Source organism: Cladophialophora psammophila (genome assembly GCF_000585535.1).
Source record: "Cladophialophora psammophila CBS 110553 chromosome Unknown aczJe-supercont1.8, whole genome shotgun sequence".
NCBI lineage: Eukaryota > Fungi > Ascomycota > Eurotiomycetes > Chaetothyriales > Herpotrichiellaceae > Cladophialophora > Cladophialophora psammophila.
Window position 1 is genome coordinate 1,396,657 of NW_006912929.1, and position 18,559 is coordinate 1,415,215.

Genomic DNA, 18,559 nt, shown 5'->3' on the forward strand with positions numbered 1-18,559 from the left:
ACGCAGTGGTGATTTCGATTCAATTACTGTGACGGAATAGCAGGCCCGAAGGCGTGGCTGCGACTTGTTGGATAGGTGGTCTCTGGAATTTTTCAGCTGGCCTTTCAGTCGTATCGACGGAGACACGGTACTGGAGGTTTGAAGCTGCAATAGTCTGGTCTCTCCAGCAGCCAGCTCGGTGGACGGAAGACAGGGTATTTGGGCAGAGGTCCGACATGCCCGTTGTCATGATGTGGTTTCCGGAATCACGCGATACCCCAATCGCCCGTCTTTCCCTTGCGACTGCCTCGCGCCCTCTACGCCGTAGTCCATGCCCTGGGTCCTCCCCGGTGAACGGAATTGGGCCACGCTGGCGAAGGTCTAGGCAGGTCTGTAGGCGGGGGGTCGACGGTGCAATTTCTCGTGGAATCCCGAAGTAATACTGCCTTAGCCTCTGTCCATTCACAGCAGCCAAAAATCAGAATCATTTGGGATCAGGTGGGAAATATTCGGTAAAGTGGCAGCAGATTGAGGTTACACAACGCCAAAGCAGATTAATATTCTGGAACCTGGCCGACTTTCTTTAAACAGATTATTGGCCAAGCCAGCACCCCGGAGGGTAGGTAACCCGATCACGTCTCTTGGCGCTGGGCAATTCACCGCACCAAAAGGACTTGGCCACTAGATAGATTTCTCTCTTGTATTCAATCAATCAAGTTATCATGGACCAGCATAGACCTTCGTCCAAGATAGATGTGAAGATTGCAGGGATCCAATTGCAAGTTAGCAGCGGAGATCCATCCAGGTATGTGCTAAGCCGCAAATGTAGAAGGGTCGGTACTACCTGCGATTAGTTATAATCTTTAGCCTCACTAGCCCCTAACAAAGCCTAAAACAGTTCATGCAGCCACAATAAACTCGTATGCCTAGGTATACGAGCCTCGACATCTTGATACTGACCAACGCGTTCTGTTTGCATCATCTGCTGTCCATGGTCGAGGCTGATTGCTCCCGATTGCACTCGTCAATCGGAGTCGCAGACCGCTGTTGCAGGGATACTATTTGTCAAGGGATCCCGCTGAGACATGGCTTTCTCAAACCCAATCTGCCTTGCGCAAAGTAACTGTGCGAAGGGGAAATCAAATTCCCCTAGACATAGCCCATTCGAGTCTGGAACGGCTCGGACGTTGCTTCTACCAATGTGAGAGCTTTAACACCGTTCATAATGCTGCAAGGTCGCCCTTAAACCCTCAATCTTTGCCCTCCACATGATGGACGAGAACGCAAGATGGACTCAGGTGGATACTGGCTTCTTAGCAGTGGAATTGATTGACCGAAGAAAGATATTCAATCGGATGCCAACCCGCTTCTAAAGCCCTAACCATCATACCAGCACCATGCCATCACTCAGCCTTGCTATTTGTTCGGACGATGCCCTAAACTACCGTGCAAATACAAGTCGCAGTCGCTCCACGAGCGCGTTCGTCTCGACGATGCCCCAAGGACTAGCCATACGAACTCAACCGAGACAGAAGTTCTAGTAGCTCGACGTTTTCATCTCTCGAACTAGGAACTAATTCTACACACTAGCTCCATCGCTTTCACCATTTCCGTCCTCTATCTCTGCGCCGCCGAGGTCTATTTTCAAGACATCACGAAGCCAGATATCAACACAACTGTAAATACTTTCCAGTTCGTCGCTGCTCTTCATAATGTGATGATAGGTATTTCCGATGGGGCAATCGCCGTCTATTATCTCAAATATGAACTCTACCGTGGAATGGGTCTTTCCTACGCGCGACACATCTCGCGACCAAAAATCACGCTCTCGTCGCCTAACTTCTCAAGACCTATCATGAGACCCCTGGCTCAGACGCAATGCAGCTCTCCTGTCGACATCACTGGTGTCTTTGAAATGTTCAATGCCACATTCCCGGCCGACCAGCTCCAGCCTTCGTCTGAACAAACCTTCGCTTCTAGCCTGTCTCAAGTCGTCAACATAACGAGCTACAAGACGTCTTCTCCTGTGGTGCAGTTCATAGATCTCACTAAGACTGCCGGTCAACCACTGACGGGAGCGCTAGTAGGCATGAATTTCAGTGCTGTGAGGAATCTTTCATTCCATCGTGACGAGGCTGTTAGACTCATGGGATGTACCCTGACTGCCCATTGGGTTCCAACGACTATGTCGATAGACCCAAACGTTGGCAATGTCGTTATACCGGACTACCCGAATCCGTTGGACATGGTCAATTCCCGGGAGCTCATGGAGCGTGCTCACCCGATAGACATTCAACACAGTTACACTTATCGTGTGGATGCGCAGCTTGAAGGTCTCCGTGTCAATGTCTTGGAGTACGAGCTTGGTCGGTCTGGTATCAAGCCAGACCTTCATTTCGATGGGTCATGGAAGCACCGGTGGTCATGGGTAGCAGCTACCCTGCTGTCCATGCAAATGACCGATGCATTGGCCCGGATCAACACAGATACAACCATGTATACTTATTGCTACCTCTGCCGAGACCAAAGTGAGTCTTACTCCAAGGGGAAATCCGCAGTCACGAGTCTTGCCAATCAAAATGTGCCAACCCGAAACATCAAGACAGGGGCTTCAGAAGCAGATTGGGCCAGCGACATCGTAAATCATCCAGACTTGTACATGCCGGTCAGCTGGACCGTCCAGCGATACGGCTACGGTTGGAGCCTGAAGGGAACCACGGCGATCCTGGCTGCGGTTGTCCTTCTGGTCCAAGTATCCCTGGTTATAGTCTACCTCTAGTAGTCATGCTCGGGAGATAGCAATTTCGAGGATGAGATAGTCTGTGGGAACTTATAGCTCTGTTACACAAGTCTCCGAGCGTTCCAGAAATGAGCAGCCTGGCTATCGGCAAACTAGCGAGCAAGACCTACGAGACGATTTTGGCGATCAGAGAAGACTCCGACTGTACACGCGGAGTGCTGACGAAGGTCCTGCCAGGGAAGAAATTAAAGCTTGGTGCACATTACGGTTGATGTAGGGAAAATCGTGTACATACTCTATCTCTCTGTTTATTACGGCGCAACGGTGTGAGACCTTTGACGATTTGGCAATTTGTTTCCATTTCATAGCTAGTACGCAATGCCGTCATTCTACATATTAGTTTCCATTCCTCCTGGTGGGACAGCAGGTAATGGGAGACGAGGAGCCAGCAGCCGATGTTCGGGTGTGATATGTATGTCCTTCGCGTGTACCTCGGTAAGTCAAACTCGGCATCGATGAGGCTCTCAGCAGCATCTCGGCTTTACAATCCATTTCAATCCCTCGCTCTGCTCGCCATGACATGATCCATTCCTGAATGGCTACACCAAATTCTCCAATCTGGACGGGCACCAGGACGAATAAATGACCGGTCTTGAGCGACATCACCCCGGGAGATGAAGGCATGAAAGGCTGAAGCTCGCCATCACTACATCCTCCACCATCTGAGCATCATGGGCTCTACCAACCGGTCAGATTCCACTCCGCAGGCGACCTTGGACCATTTCCAATCAATACCATGGTGTTCGCCACACCTCGCAGATCCAGCATTCCGGCGCGTGAGCATGTCTCGCACGCTGACACAGCCGGGCAACGGCCACTCGCTGATGGCCGAGACGTGGAACACGGACCGAACAATCACACATCTTCTCTCGATGTACCGGCGACCTGACCCCGCGAAGGGCCAGACGGGCGAAGTGCGGCGCTTCTACACGTTTGGCACGGGCATGAATGCGCATCCCAGCACGCTGCACGGCGGAGTCATCGCCACCATCCTCGACAGCACCATGGGGAACGTCATCGGACAGCAGCTGCGCGACCCGGCCGCGACTTTTACCGTGGCGCTGAATGTGTCGTACAGGAAGCCTGTGACCACGCCGGGGACCGTCATGGCCAGGTCGTGGATCACAAAGGTAGACGGGCGGAAAATCTGGGTGCATGGCGTCGTCGAGGATGGCTCGGGCAACGTCCATGCAGAGGCTGATGGGATGTGGCTTCGCGCGAAAGCAAAGCTGTAAGGGGGTAGACCGAAGGGGCAGGGAAGGAAACAATCAAGCTAGAGATCGAGTCCCAGAATTGCTCTTCTATGTACAATACCCTGGCCTCAAAGACGCAAGAAGCCCTCGAAAACACAAGAAGAAGACGCCCTCTATTGGCCGTGGTACGGCATGTTTGCCGGATCCGCCGTCACGTATGGCTTTACCGGCGAGTCTGGCAAGCCTCTCGATTTGGCCGTGTCCCACTTGATGTGGAAGCGAGGGCCACCATGACCTAATAAATCCGCATCAGAAACGAGCCACGACTCCAGGTTCTGCATGAAATACTGAAAAACGGCCTCACTTTCCGCCATCCACGTTCGACAGAAGCCCTCGTTCGTATTAAATTCCCATGGGTTGGGCTTGATCACCCTTCTAAACTCCCCATCTCTGTTGACCATGTTCTCATAATAGGTGCCGTCGTTCTTTTGCGCGGTTGGGTAATCCTTGAGGTACGGATCGTTAACGTCAACCCACTCTCCGCAGCACCTGTCAATACTGGGGCCATCGAATGTCTCATCGTACGGGGTGGCGGGTATACACCAGGGGGCGGGATGCTCGTACGTGTCGGGTTCCAGAAAGCAATAGTTGCGCCAGTGAGCGGCCGCAACAACCGCTTGGCGGGGGCAAGTGCGCGTAAATTTGGGGTTGCCAACATCGACATACACGTGGTCGTGAGGACAACGGAGACCATTACACCCGATCCTGACTTTATGGAGTTGCGTTGGCTTTGGCATCCCGCCTGGTGTACCCGGTTTGCACAACTTCACATCCATGAGGTCTTCGGTTGGGCAGACCCACATCTCAGAATCGTCCCATTTATCTCGCCGGTCGTGTGAGTAGAGGGTTGAATGGGTTGTATTTGTCTTCGTGGGGATTATGCGATGTGGCAGCAGCGAGTCGGTGGTGTTTGTCCTCGTGGGCAATATGTGGCGTGGTAGGGCCGTCACTTGTAGGATGGGGGTGAGTGTCACAGCGACAGCCAAAAAGAAGATTCGGATAGCCATTGGAGTTTGGTAATGAAGGATTTGCGTGATTGCGAGGAACATGAACCACACTTGAAGCCGATATGGAGGGTCAAGCCGTGTGACAATGTAAGATTGAGCGGGAGTATTAGAATGCGAACTTGGGTGATTTGAGTATATTGCGGACAGTAGATCTTAGAATGCGAACTTGGGCGACTTAAAATATAATCCCTGGCAAAGCTTTGAGCACCTCTAAGTCCTCCACTGACTCACCTGTCGTTCCATCCTTCACAAGGCTGCTCGCCTCCGCCTCCGTCCCAGAGAAGCATCAAAAGGATCAAAGCGGAACCAGAGGAGGCCCTGGAACCAAAGATCTTCGGCGAATCAAGTGCTGGAGCCGGCATTTCAAAAGGAATATGTAGAGTGATTATGAAGACGGGACCATCTGAAGTTGAAAGTCTCTTTACTAGCGAGGACCTGGAGGACCGATTTTGTACGGAGGAGCAGTTACGCCGTCGCGAACCTGTAATTGAGACGCGCTCAACGCGCTTCCTCACGTCCTTATCCCCTCATAACACCGCCCATATTTTCAACGCAGTCCCAATACACGCAACTGAGGCCTTTCTGGTACAATTTCTGAAATACCATCGAAAATGGCCCCTCTAAAGAGTCTTCTTCGGCCATGGCAAAAGGACGAGAAATTTGACGAAATACGGAGAGCCCCATCTTCTTACAATCCCCTCTATTCCTACCGCCTATCTCGGGGAGACACCAAGCACTACAACCAACAATTCGGCGACATGTACTTCTTGCGCTTGGCCAAGCTGAAGCCTGTGGTAGAAAAGATTGCTGAAGAAGACTGGACCGAGTTTGAGATCGCAGGAGAGAAAGCGCAGAGAGTGGACAGAGTGCTAGACGTCCGGCAAGGCCAATTGTGCTGGGTGGTGGGGACAATCTATATGGACATGCCCTTGAAACCAAATATTCTGGAAGACATATCGAAAGAGCACTGGGTTGCAGGCGCGCCACCACGACATTCATACTTGACCGTAGACGGAGAAACCCAGGTCATGCTGGAGGATGAATCCGGTCGACTTCGACTTGCGGGGGCAATGTTGAAAAGCAATCTGCTAGTCACCGGCGTGATTGTGGCTGTATTGGGCACTGAAACCGCAAATGGAGACTTTGATGTGCTCGATCTGCACATCCCCGACCTGCCACGACAGCCAAGGAGATGGGAGAGGGATGACGAGGAAGAGACAAAAATGGAGGTCGACCAGCAACGGAAGAAGATCGCTCTTATCAGTGGGCTTGACATCTCGGAGGCTGAAGCCGACACATTGAATCTCTCTCTTTTGTCCGAGTTCCTGCTCGCGGAGGCATTGGACGAGGATGACCGACAGGAAGCCTGCAAAATCTCTCGCCTCATAATCGCGGGTAATTCTATTGCCTCCGAACTGCTCTCCGGTCATCGAATGTCGATCGAAGACGGCAAGAAACCTAGCAATCGCAAGTACGGCTACGATGCAGCTTCGTCCAATCCCGTGCCAACGGCCCATCTCGACCAATTCCTCGCCGAACTTCTCCCCAGCATTCCAATCACAATCATGGCCGGCGAACAAGATCCCGCAAATGCAAGCTTACCACAACAGCCCATCCATCCAGCCATGTTACCGCACTCACGAGCCTACGCCACCACGAATATCGCTGATCCGGAGGAGGAAGAGCCAGGATGGCTCGACAGCGTGACGAACCCTTGGGATGGTGATGTGGAGGGATGGCGATTCATGGGCAACAGCGGTCAACCGGTCGACGACATCCTCAAGTACGTGGACTTCGGTGGCCCAGACGGAAAAGGAGCAGATGGAAGGTTGGAAGTCATGGCTAGCATGTTGCGATGGCGATGCGCTGCACCAACCGCTCCAGATACACTATGGTGTTATCCATTTCAAGATCGCGACCAATTCGTCATTGAAGAGTGCCCGCATGTCTTCTTTGTGGGCAATCAACCGAGATTTGATACTTCAGTTATCGAAGGTCCTGAGGGGCAACAAGTCCGACTTATTGCGATTCCACGATTCGACACCAGTGGCGAGCTGGTCTTGGTTGATTCAGAGACGCTGGAAGTTGAGGTGGTCAGGTTTGACATTCCGGATTGGTAGTTGAAATGGATGATGGATCATGACGAAGCTGAACAGCCCTCGGAAACTTTTCCGCCTACAATGGCGAAGTTTATTGGGAACAAATTCCCCTTGTATAGTGTAGTACTGATGATGATTCTTACACTCATGACGCCATGATGGATAGATTTAAAACATGCGCATTAACGAACATACTTGTGAGTACCACCCTACGTCGTCCTTATTTTGACACCCGAGTTCTAATTATTTATTTCACCTCAAATCAGGCGTCTCCACAACGAAAGTGGTCTTGGTCCCATACTCTGCCCATCATGTGCCCAAATACCACGGATGGATGAAGGATCCTGTACGTTAAGGATGCCTTCTAGCACATTTCTTTCACTGGCGATACCACCTCGCTCGAGATTCTCGCCGGGTGGCTCGTTCTAATTATCTTTATTGAGCGACAGGAAATCCAGGAAGCGACGGCGTCTGAACCCTTGACTTTGGAAGAAGAATACGCCATGCAGCGCAGCTGGCGCGACGACGGGGATAAATTAACATTCATTATTTGCCAACCGCTCCACCAAAATGACGGCGGAGATCGAGATTGTCGCGGTCAAGAGCAACAGGCGCCTGGAGCAATGCGGACTGACGATGCAGAAGCTGAGGGAGGAGAACAGCTTGGTCCTCATCATCGCGAGATTGACGCGATGGTCGGAGACGTGAACCTCTTCATCTCGACGACGGCCCTGGGAGACGATTCTGGAGGATGTGGCGGCGGCGGCGGCGGCGGTGGTGGTGGTGGTGGTGGTGGCGACATCCCGATCCTCCTCACCGGCGAAATCGAAGTCATGATCGCAGAAGCCACCCAGCAGCGAATGGGCTACGGTCGAGCCGCGCTGCTCGCGTTCCTGAAGTACATCCTTGCTCACGAGTCCGAGATCCTGGCCGAGTTCTTCTCCCAACCACAAGTGGAGGATGGACATCATCGCAATCGCATGCAGCACGCGTCTTCTGCCCTCCTTGGACATTTCGATCACCTGTCCGTGAAGATCGGCAGCGCGAACTTCCGCAGCATGGCGCTCTTCCAAGGCCTTGCGTTTCGCAAGACGAGCGAGGAACCAAGCTACTTTGGAGAATTTGAACTGCGCCTGTCCCGGGCGGGGCTGGTGGACTTGATCGCACGTGTCGAGGCCGATACGATGGCGGAGGTGACGGGTAAGGGGGGGTTGCTCGAAGGCTATCGCGAGACGGGGTATTCGTGTCAATAGCGAGGGAGGGAGAGAGGAGAATAGCGGGATGGGATGGGATGGGATGACTGCTTGCCTGCGTCTGCCTGCGTGTCTACGCCTTGATAAGGGGAAAAGTCTATATCATTGAGAGGGAAGCGCGGATAGAGCATACGTCACATGGCACGGAGCACAGAGCCTAGAGCCTAGAGTCTAGACCATAGAGCATAGAACCAAGACCATACACAGAGCACCAGGGATGATAGAAGCAAGTACGGAGCAGGCCTTGTTTCGTGCCCATTTGAGTCTCGAGGCTTGGATTTTGGTTTGAATTCTTGGGAAAGGAAGTCTTAAGGATGGTCGCAGCTTCTCGCGGTTTACTGTAGCTAGCTAGCTTGATTCGTCATATCACAACTTAGCTACATAGTGGCCAGCCCGTCAATGCATCCCCAGACAGACAAACATGCCTTCCATCTCGAACTGATTCTCTGAATTGTCCGATGAGACGGCAATGTGATGCCCGGCGGTCCTTTCGGTAATGTGCAGTACGGCTCAGTTCATTTGATTTCATTTCGTCTCATCTCATTGCAAAGCCCAGACATGACATAGGCTATCTTCTGTCTCCTGCCTAGTCACAATAGCCATTTTCTTGAATTGACTTCCACAAATCGGCCCGCAGAAAACGATCTCAGTTCTCTCGTGCCGTCATTCTTGCAGCGGCGGTCGACAACCCTCCCACTTCCGGTCATTCGAAGCAAATTCGGTCGTGCTGAAGAACTTTAGTTCTTCTTAGGCTTCTTGTTCTTCTTGCCGATTTCTGTGAAGGGCATTGCTGTATGGTAGAAAGATAGAGTGTTAGCCGGTGGCCAATTTATAAGGATAATCTGGCCGGGCTGCTGAGGGCAGGAATGATTCTCTGGGACCTCAAGTTCCCGGCTCCACAAATCGAAATTTTAGGTCCCTTTCGTCTTTGTCTTCTCCTCTCTTCTGCCAGCTAGTCTCTTCCAGCTCACTCCCCTTCTATTCTCTTCACACCAATGGCATTTCAGATGCCCTCGGAATGCCAAAAAGGAAACAAAGGATGTCGATAGCTGCGGCGGGCTGCGACAAAACTTACTCGGTGGCAAACTCTGCTTAATCTTGTCGGCCTTGTCGGAGTCCTTGAGGATCAGAGTGTACAGGTATCGCTTGCACCGGATTTTCATCTTGATGTCCTTCGATTTGGGGGATTTCTTGAGACGGGCGCCTGTATGTCCCAATAGCCGAGTTAGCAGATGATCATGACGGTTTCTTCATTGCATGGCAAATGTGCCGTCAATGCATGTGGACGCTAATGCGTCGGCTTGTTGGTGCGCAATGCCAACGCGGAAGGAGCAGGGTGCGGGGGAGAGGAAGGACGGGGTGCACGTCACAAAGGTACACCGTCGAGCGCAGGAGGGTTGTCAATTCAGGCCTTGGGTTCGAAGGGCAAGATATTGCGGGAAGTAAAGCAGCTTTGGGAGTTGCTTGCTTTCGCACCTTTGGCATCCTTTCTGCGGGCAATTTCGAGGAACTGCTTGATGTCTGTGACTTCGGAAGGCATCTTGACTGTGTGATTTTTGAGGGGCTCGGAGGACTTGAGTGTGGTCGGTCGGGGAAAATGTGAACGTCGAGAAGGAAAGGGAGCGTTGTCGACTTGAACTCGGTGAGGCGTTTCCCAATCGCAGTTTCGGCTTGGACTGTTGGTCGAAACTGAAAATGCGAATGTGGGCGGCAGATCCTCGGCGGTCCACTAGCGTCGGTGTTTGTCGGGCATAAAATTCTCAAATTCTTTCGTGACGAGGCTGAATACCACATACCACTCGCCTTGTATATGATGATTTGCTAGCAAAGCTGTGCGGCAGTAGGTCTGCAACTATTTGGGGTATCTGTTTCATGTCTATCGTCCCGTGAGTCACGCCCTTTGACGTGATCTGTATTTACTAGCTGTTCCCGCAGATTCAAATGCACAATCCAGTCTCTGCATGCTCATCAAGTGTACTCCAACTCCGGAAACTCCGATACATCTGCCTCCCAGAAAGTACAACTATTTCTTGCTCAAGCCCTTCAACCACTTCGGCAGCTTCTTTTTACCCTCTCCAGCCCCTTCACTTGTTTCCTTCGCTCCCACGTTGACTCTGATGCCCGGCTCCTCACCACCCTCGACATCTATAGTCGGGAGATCCTGCACCTTCACTTCTTGAGCCTGCTCCCTCAGCTCTACCTTCAGAACAGACTTTACACTTCTCGCTTGAATGCTAGCTGTGTGATCATCCCATTGAAATGTGACTAGGACGCGCCCTTTAAGCTGAAGGTCTTTGATTAATTTCTTCCCAGTGTCATCCGGAATAGGTTCATTTTTCCCTCTGATACCGGGATTTCGAAGCATGAAAGCCTCTGATCGGTATTTTTCTTCTAGACACTCTCGCACAAAGTTGTACAGGTCTGCTGCGGTATCGGCGGGTTCGAACCTGGCGCTGACCGCACTCTGGTCGGGAAATCGAATCTTGATCTCAACTTCCTTTACGGCCGCCCATTTGGCCGCTTCTTCTTCGGCTTGAGCCGCAAGCTCGGCCTCTGTCGGTAATCGGACGTTTCTTGAATTCTGCTGTAACAATTTTTGGTGAACTTGAGCGTGCTCGACTGTGGGTGTATAGTCTGCTTCGTTGTGAGATATGAGCGCGGCGGACGGAGTGGATGAGCTCGGAGGACGGAATACAGAGACCGGACGACTCGTTGATGCAGTTGCGGTTGCCGGTTGAGAGGGTGATGATGTGAGTGTTTCTTCTTGAGGCTGAGGAGGAGGCTGTGAAAGCCTCTCTTCTTTCCATTCTGGCTGTGTCTCAGCTGATGCAGCCAGTGGCTCTTTCGAGGATGAAGTCTCTTGTTGGCGGGGCGGTTGAGCAGCTGGTCCCTCGACCGAGTCAAAATAACTTTGTATCTGAGCCATGGCCTCTTCGAGAGGAGTTTCAGTCGGCCGGAAACTCAACCTCAACAGAGCTGTACCACTGTTGAGACCCAGTTGTGCCAGAGACTTTTGCAAATCTGTAAACGACGCTAACTCTCTGTTCATAACCTGTATCACCGGCTGTTCATAATACAGCCTGCCCGCACCGGAATCGCCCTGGCTCACAGACGGTACTCCTCGGGCAGTGAAATTCTGAGTAGCACCTCCACCCGCGACGCCGGCTTCGAATTTCCTGAGCACCAGCCATAATGTACTCGAACTGGGAAACTTGTCTGTGAGTCTAGCGTTGGGGACACCTCTTGCTTCAGATTCTGGTAGCTGGAGGGCTATCGAGACGACGCCGGCGGATTTGGAGAGTTGGACCAGTTCTAGTTTTGCGCCTGATGACAGGCCAGAGAGGCGAATCGTCCTAGAGAGGTCGACAGGTTTGTTGTTGTGTCTGCACAAGAACTGTCAGTGAACTTGTTGTCGCCGCTTGATGAGACGGAACATACTTCAGTCCATATTGAGTAGCGTTGACTCCCAGCTTTGCGCAAGCCTCTTCCAGAATCTCACTGAGGTTCTTGCCGGGGGTTGTCTTTATTGTCGTCCTTCGAGCCGTCGAGTCGATCACCACAACGTGAGAAGCCATGCCAGTGTTGGAGGATCAGGCGACAGCCTGGCGGGGTTGCGTGGACAGAATGTCTCTTATGTCTAGTGAAAGGTGGGAGGTCTGAAATGGTGACTGTGATGGTACGGTATTAGAATCGGATAGAGTGGTCAATAGAAGTGTCTAGAAGTGTTTCAACTGCCTAAGTAAGGTTGCCGGCGTGATGTTCATGTGAAATGGGTTGAATGCTGGTACGGCTTTCCTAAGGACGAGTACTCCGCAGCGGGCGGCGAAGGTGAGCAACGCAGGCAAACGCAGGCAAGCTAGTGGGCGCGTCATAGCGGCAGGCCTTAGCTGAGGAGACCGCCCATGCCACCTACCCAGTACTTGGTATTGGCCCCTGGAGCTTTTAGTGCCAGCTTCTCCAGTTTGAGCCTCGCTAGTATCACTTGAGCATCAGCCTTGTGCCTTCAGAAACGCGTTTGCATTTTGTGCCTGCGCATCACTCTGCCCAAGTTTTGAGATCAATAGCCGGGACCTGTCAATCACCTCCTCCACTCGACTTCTTGCTTTATTGATTGATTGATCCTCGTTCATCCTCTGCTCCCGCTTTAATCGAATCCTTTTCTTCAACAAGATGGTAAGCTCTCTTCAGCATCACGTTGCAGCCACAATTCAGTGCTAACCATATACCACAGAGCTCTCCATTCGACATCAGTAATCTCCCTACCTCTCCCGCTGCTTCTACGCTCTCTAACGTATAACCCAGATGGCGGCGCGTGCGTTGCAATGGTCGGCAAGGACTGTGTGGCCATAGCCTGCGACTTACGCCTGGGCATGCAAGCGTTGACCGTTTCAAACAACTTCCCCAAGATCTTCAATTATGCCCCCAGCGTCTTCCTCGGACTGACGGGTCTGGCAACCGACGTACAGACAGTCAGCGACACTTTCCGATACAAGGTCAACATGTACCGACTGCGCGAAGAACGAAACATCTCCCCTCAGACACTCGCGAACCTGGTCAGCAGTTCACTGTACGAGAGGCGGTTTGGACCCTGGTTCGTGAGCCCGGTGCTTGCAGGGATAAATCACACGACGGGGAAACCGTTCATCTGCGGATTCGACAGTATAGGCTGCATTGATTTTGCAAAAGATTTCATCGTTGCGGGTACGGCCAGCGACCAATTATTCGGGACGTGTGAAGGACTGTGGGAGCCGGATCTGGTGAGACCCATCCATACCACTCCCCTGCGGACTTATTCTCGTCTATCTATCACAGTCACAGACGCACATCGTTTCAGACGGAGCCATGCACGCCATGGCATACCGTATATTCCTCCACCGTTTTTCAAATCTCAAATCTAACATTGCTTAATCCTAGGAACCCGAGGACCTCTTTGAAACAATTTCCCAAGCACTGCTTAACGCCGTGGACAGAGACGCTCTCTCAGGCTGGGGCGCACACGTCTACATCATCGAGAAGGACAAGGTGACCAAGAGACTGCTCAAGGGCCGGCAAGACTAGACTACCAGACTCTCGATTTTGCGTGGTGTGTGGAAAGGCATATTTGGCAGATGGCAGACGGTGGGTGGTATGCAGGAGATGGCAGACAGGCGAACAATGGGCATATGGCAGCAGGCGTTTCTACGGCTCCTCAATCACGGAAAATTGGTCGTTTGACATGTGTGTGCGCTTCCCTCCGTCTCTTCATCTCCTCAACCCCCTCTGTGAGTGTGTCGTGGGTCCGTACCAGGAAACCCAGACGGAACGAATGAGCCCTGCCAGCTAGCCCGCCAGGCTCGCGGGCAGAAATAAATATGCGGACCGGCCCCCTGACAGATGTTAAGATGCGAAGGCGTCAAGGCGACAGACAATCAACTCCCATTCCTGTCGACGCCCGTCATTCAAGAGACTTGGACTCCAGAACACACTACTGTATGATAGAGAAGATGTCGTTCGAGGTATTCTAATGGCAAAATGCCAATCGAATTCGACGTTGGAAAAGAACCAACTTACGTTACTAGACTGAATCGCCCGCCGTAATAGATGTCATAGATGAAATTCCCAAGGCATTGAGACCCTTCCTAACGAGCATTTTGGTAGCTGTCTAAAGGGAATCTTGTCGTCTTCGTCACGGCGTCGTCGGTTTGCATTTGTTACCTAATACCGACGCTCAAGTGGCGAGGAGCAGGTGAGGTCAAAGAACCCGAGAATAGCAGTGGTTGATAGAACCCTCTTCACACCACCACTGCCCACGGCCCATCCAAGATCCTCTTCGTCTTGTTCAAGAGCCACACGCGCACTTGTTTTACTATCCATGCGACCATGAATGCCTCAAACGATACCACAGCCCAGTCCGCCGCCAGCAGCAGCACCATCGTCACCGGCGAAACCCAAAACCAAAACGTCGACCCCTCCGACATGAAAATCACAGTCAACCCACAACGCGCAACGGCGCTCTGGCAAAACCTCTTGTCCGTCCAACAGCGCGTCCACAGCGCATTGTGCTCTTCCTCATCCTCCTCCCCGAGCTCGGCGGCGCCCGTTCGCGTCGTCGCTGTCTCAAAGCTGAAGCCGGCCTCTGACATCCTCTTGCTGCATCGCCCCCCACCACTCGAAAGTTCCTCCACCCAAGCAGCACAGCGCGGTCACGACCATTTCGGCGAGAACTACGTCCAGGAACTGCTCGAGAAGTCACGGCTCCTGCCCAGGACAATCAAGTGGCATTTCATCGGCGGGCTGCAGTCCAACAAGTGCGTGGGCCTGGCGCGGGACGTGGACAGCTTGTGGGCGGTGGAGAGCGTGGACAGCGAGAAGAAAGCAATGCTCCTGAACAAAGGGCGTGGGGAGCGGAACGAACGACTGAAAAAGCAACACGGGCAGCAGATAGCCGACGGGAACTCCCTCGAGGGCAAACTAAGGGTCTTCATCCAAGTCAACACCTCCGGCGAAGACTCAAAGAGCGGCCTTTCCCCGATCTCACCGGACCTCCTATCCCTCGCCACCCTCATCATCCGCCAGTGCCCGAACCTACACCTCCAAGGCCTGATGACGATCGGCGCCATCGCCCGTTCCAAGGCTACCACTCCAGAAACAGAGAACGAGGATTTCATCACCCTGCGCGCAACAAGGGACAAACTCGCCGCACAGCTAAGTCTGCAAGACACAGAAGAACTAGAGCTGAGTATGGGCATGTCGGAAGACTTTGAGAGTGCCGTACGATTGGGGAGTCGTGAGGTGAGGGTAGGTAGTACGATATTCGGGGAGAGACCGCCCAAGAAGGGTGCCAAGGTGTTGGAGCAAACAGAGCAAGAGAAGAAATAAAATGATATTTCAACGAGAGCTTGAATTCATGATGTTGTGGACGGAAATAAAGTGCGAGTATGAGTGAGACCACCAGCCCCGGACAGAGAACAGCCGCATGAGTATATTTGGTGGTCAAGAAGATGCTCGAGATTATGTCACCCCTTATGGATAATGCATGTCACATCTACTTGCCTGGGCCGCAGGACACCATGCAACATTTGGCCCAAAAGGACAAAGAACCCAGACCTGGTAATGCTGATGTGGATGCTATGAACCGACGCCATGTCTAGGCCGGAGGTCCCCTGGCAAGTCGCTCCTGCATCTGGTTCAACAGAATCCCAGGAACCCTTTCCTGCGTCGCACGAATTGTTACGCGAAACATCTAAGATACCAGGTCAGTCTCGATCATGTGCAGAACACAAGGCTTTGGGAATCACACCTTCTGCTGATGATTGGGCTCCAATCTCAGGAGACATCCTGTCTTCCCCTTCTCGAGCTGCAAGACCGCACAGCCAACTATATTCTTCGGATTGGGGTCGACGTTCTCCAAGATTCGCCATCGAAATCCTGCGACAGTATCGCGGACGAATTTATCATTCAGCGGCGCCGACGAAGGGCGCGAGCCGAATGTACTCTGCGCCTCAAGAGGACCCGCTCCGATCTGCCGCCACCGTTTGAAGAAATCCTCCGCTGAGAGCTCCGATGGATCCATGAATCGGTGTGGGAGAATCGGTAGTTTGAGAGTGTAACCCTGCAAGGCGCCGGCAAGGTAAGAGATGCGGATGGTGGGTGGTTCGGAGAACGGGGCAGTCGAAGTGCAGACAATGGTCTGTTGGACTTGCGAGTCTGCACCGACGGATGAGTCGGGAAGGCTCTTGGTGTCAATTTTGAGGCTGGGGGCGGATTTGTTGTCGAGTGTAGTCGTGAAGGAGCCGATTGAAAAAGAGGCTTTGTTGGTGAAGTAGAGTTTGATCACCCCGAGGTGGCCGCGATATTCTGCTCTGATACCGACTTGAATCTGTGGATCCTCGTACAAGACACCTTCATCAGCAAAGAACAGGTTTTCATACCCAATCTCCCATTCCGGTGAAAGATGGGCCGTGCTGGCAAGGTTAGGAATCGTCACGTCAGTGCTATAGCCATTCATATCCAGTCCTTCTAGGTCCTTCGCCGCGCTTGACGTTCCATTTTGAGCCGGTGTCGCAGCGGCACCGTTCGTGTTTGGAGGTGTCCCATTAACAATGGTGGTAAAGGATCGCTTCAGCCCGGTCTGTTGAGCCAAAAGAACTTCTTTTTCGTCGGCGTTGGCGTCCTTGCCACCGACCACCCAGGTTCTCCTTTCACTGATTCCTGCACTCTTTTTGTGCAGTCTTTGCAGGAGTATGGAGGCTCGTTCTGAAAATGGGGGCATTTCATCGCAGATGGTCCGTAGCAGGTCGTCTGTGGGCAATGTCGCAATGGTCAGATACTCGCATGCCCTCTGTTGCAGCTCCGAATCGGGCGAATGGCTGTAGAACTGGAACATCTGCAGTAGCTGCGGCTTGATTTCCGGGAATAGGTTGACGAACTTGACGAATGTCGACAGTAATAACGCTCTCGTAGGATCAGGCGCTGATATCATCTTTGTTTGAAGCACCATCAACTGCTCAATCGGACTGCATCCCTTGCTGTCAGCAATCAGATGCCCGAACTCTCCAAGAATGTAACCGCCGATTTTGACAAGAGTATCGTGACAATTGTCGGCTTTCAGATAGTCGAAAATGTGTTGTGCAGCATAGGGTTGTAGTTCTTCGTTATTGGTGACGATTTGGACCACGCGTTGCCAGACTTCGTCGCTGACATGATCACCAGCCATGGCGAGCAGCCTCAGTGAGATGTCAATATACCATTGAGCATCGGTTGCATATTTCTCCGTCAGAATTGCAATTTTGAGCGTCATTTCTTCACGTATCGAAAAGTCTGCCGTTTGCAGGTATTTCAACAATTCGTTAACAATTGGTTGGGCATTGGTGGTGTCACACATGCTGTACAGCAGGTCCAAACCCTTCCTCCGGACACTGATGTCTCGATCTCGTAGAGAACCGATGATAATATTCTGGTGTCGTTTGATGGGATCAAGAGTATCGGATCTAGCAGCAAAATGGGTCATGGCATCCAAGCCCAAGTATCGCACATTCGTTTCTCTCGATTGGATGAATCTTCCCAATTTGGAAGATATCTGCATCATGAGCTGGTGCTCAGTGTCGAGGTGGATGAGAAGGTTGATGGCTTCAAACAGTACCGCATTCTGAGCGTTGTTCTGTTGTACATTTTTGGGCGCTTCTGTGGTTGCCTGCATAATAGCCTGAAGTGACTCGCGAATGAGATCGCGAACATGCGAATCTTCTGCTCTCACGTCAGGAGCACTCGATGATGATCACGGTACTATCGCACTCACCTGAAGGAGGGTAATACTGTAGTAACTTCAAAAATTTGACTTGAATCCATGGACAAGGAACCTTGTAGTACAAATAATCTGGTGAGATGTCGTTCTCAATAACGATCTTTCTCAACCTCTGAGCAGCCTTGACATAACTCCCTTTGTACGCGTCCGGATTGTCTTGGACCAGAGCCATGATGAGCGAAGTGACAGAAAGCACCACGCCCATGTCTGGGTCATCCATCAACGATATTATTCTTTCTGCCCATTCTCTTTGAATGATGGCCGGGTGCTTTCGGTAGAGGCGAAGTAGTGTCAGGGCTGCCTTCTTCTTGACAAAGGATTTGGACGTAGGGGAGATCAGCAGCCGATGGACGTCGGCACTGAGAGCCTCACCCATTTCTCGGCCACCGACATTGGCCACAGCATGCAAGGCCAGGCAGTTGTTGAGTTCATTATGGTCCAACAGATCCTTCCGAATGCTGTTGACCACCAAATGTAGGAGTTCATGTTGCTCGTGTAGGAACAGGGTGACGGCTAGGTATCCAATCTGCTTTTCGGAGTATTTGGTTGCAGAGATGAGATTGACGGCTTCCAGGTGTCCAAAGTCGACATTGTATCCCTGGATGTAGATGTAGAGGAGCTTGCAGACGTATTTCTTCTTCTGGTAGCCATCCAATTTCTCGCTCTTGAATTTCTGGCGGATGTTGGCCAGCTCCTTGTTGATCCGCTTCTCCTCCAGTTCTCGCGCCCGAGCATTTCGGAGGTCCGCTATGAACTGGACGAGACCGCGCATCGACGACATGGTGACGGGTTAGAGACGGACGGCATCCAAGGCAAGCCGCGGGGGCTGCGCGCTGGATGCGGCAGGGGAGTGCAGGGCGAGTAGCGTCGTAGGTAGGAATGGAT

General features: G+C 52.2%; 10 protein-coding genes across 10 annotated transcripts; 6 read left to right on the top strand and 4 right to left on the bottom strand.

Moving 5' to 3' along the window:
• Nucleotides 1-1,376: 1,376 nt before the first annotated feature.
• A1O5_06141 (uncharacterized protein) lies at nt 1,377-2,758 on the top strand (the record flags this gene model as incomplete). Its single annotated transcript, XM_007746736.1, has 2 exons — nt 1,377-1,519; nt 1,570-2,758. The coding sequence occupies 2 exons, from the start codon at nt 1,377-1,379 to the stop codon at nt 2,756-2,758; spliced, it is 1,332 nt and encodes a 443-aa protein (XP_007744926.1).
• A 692-nt stretch (nt 2,759-3,450) lies between these two features.
• Nucleotides 3,451-4,014, top strand: A1O5_06142 (uncharacterized protein; the record flags this gene model as incomplete). The annotated part of the gene is made up of 1 exon (XM_007746737.1): nt 3,451-4,014. One exon carries the CDS (start codon nt 3,451-3,453, stop codon nt 4,012-4,014), a length of 564 nt encoding a protein of 187 aa, XP_007744927.1.
• A 131-nt stretch (nt 4,015-4,145) lies between these two features.
• On the bottom strand, nt 4,146-5,039 carry A1O5_06143 (uncharacterized protein; the record flags this gene model as incomplete). Its single annotated transcript, XM_007746738.1, has 1 exon — nt 4,146-5,039. The coding sequence occupies one exon, from the start codon at nt 5,037-5,039 to the stop codon at nt 4,146-4,148; it is 894 nt and encodes a 297-aa protein (XP_007744928.1).
• Nucleotides 5,040-5,650: 611 nt separating this feature from the next.
• A1O5_06144 (DNA polymerase delta subunit 2) lies at nt 5,651-7,159 on the top strand (the record flags this gene model as incomplete). Its single annotated transcript, XM_007746739.1, has 1 exon — nt 5,651-7,159. One exon carries the CDS (start codon nt 5,651-5,653, stop codon nt 7,157-7,159), a length of 1,509 nt encoding a protein of 502 aa, XP_007744929.1.
• A 154-nt stretch (nt 7,160-7,313) lies between these two features.
• A1O5_06145 (uncharacterized protein) lies at nt 7,314-8,391 on the top strand (the record flags this gene model as incomplete). Its single annotated transcript, XM_007746740.1, has 3 exons — nt 7,314-7,335; nt 7,405-7,484; nt 7,588-8,391. The coding sequence occupies 3 exons, from the start codon at nt 7,314-7,316 to the stop codon at nt 8,389-8,391; spliced, it is 906 nt and encodes a 301-aa protein (XP_007744930.1).
• Nucleotides 8,392-9,128: 737 nt separating this feature from the next.
• Nucleotides 9,129-9,931, bottom strand: A1O5_06146 (ribosomal protein L38e; the record flags this gene model as incomplete). The annotated part of the gene is made up of 3 exons (XM_007746741.1): nt 9,129-9,181; nt 9,467-9,595; nt 9,868-9,931. 3 exons carry the CDS (start codon nt 9,929-9,931, stop codon nt 9,129-9,131), a joined length of 246 nt encoding a protein of 81 aa, XP_007744931.1.
• Nucleotides 9,932-10,414: 483 nt separating this feature from the next.
• A1O5_06147 (uncharacterized protein) lies at nt 10,415-11,966 on the bottom strand (the record flags this gene model as incomplete). The annotated part of the gene is made up of 2 exons (XM_007746742.1): nt 10,415-11,774; nt 11,830-11,966. 2 exons carry the CDS (start codon nt 11,964-11,966, stop codon nt 10,415-10,417), a joined length of 1,497 nt encoding a protein of 498 aa, XP_007744932.1.
• Nucleotides 11,967-12,713: 747 nt separating this feature from the next.
• A1O5_06148 (proteasome component PUP3) lies at nt 12,714-13,449 on the top strand (the record flags this gene model as incomplete). The annotated part of the gene is made up of 2 exons (XM_007746743.1): nt 12,714-13,148; nt 13,306-13,449. 2 exons carry the CDS (start codon nt 12,714-12,716, stop codon nt 13,447-13,449), a joined length of 579 nt encoding a protein of 192 aa, XP_007744933.1.
• An 801-nt stretch (nt 13,450-14,250) lies between these two features.
• Nucleotides 14,251-15,249, top strand: A1O5_06149 (YggS family pyridoxal phosphate enzyme; the record flags this gene model as incomplete). The annotated part of the gene is made up of 1 exon (XM_007746744.1): nt 14,251-15,249. The coding sequence occupies one exon, from the start codon at nt 14,251-14,253 to the stop codon at nt 15,247-15,249; it is 999 nt and encodes a 332-aa protein (XP_007744934.1).
• Nucleotides 15,250-15,517: 268 nt separating this feature from the next.
• Nucleotides 15,518-18,455, bottom strand: A1O5_06150 (uncharacterized protein; the record flags this gene model as incomplete). Its single annotated transcript, XM_007746745.1, has 3 exons — nt 15,518-15,613; nt 15,671-17,616; nt 17,669-18,455. The coding sequence occupies 3 exons, from the start codon at nt 18,453-18,455 to the stop codon at nt 15,518-15,520; spliced, it is 2,829 nt and encodes a 942-aa protein (XP_007744935.1).
• Nucleotides 18,456-18,559: the final 104 nt, after the last annotated feature.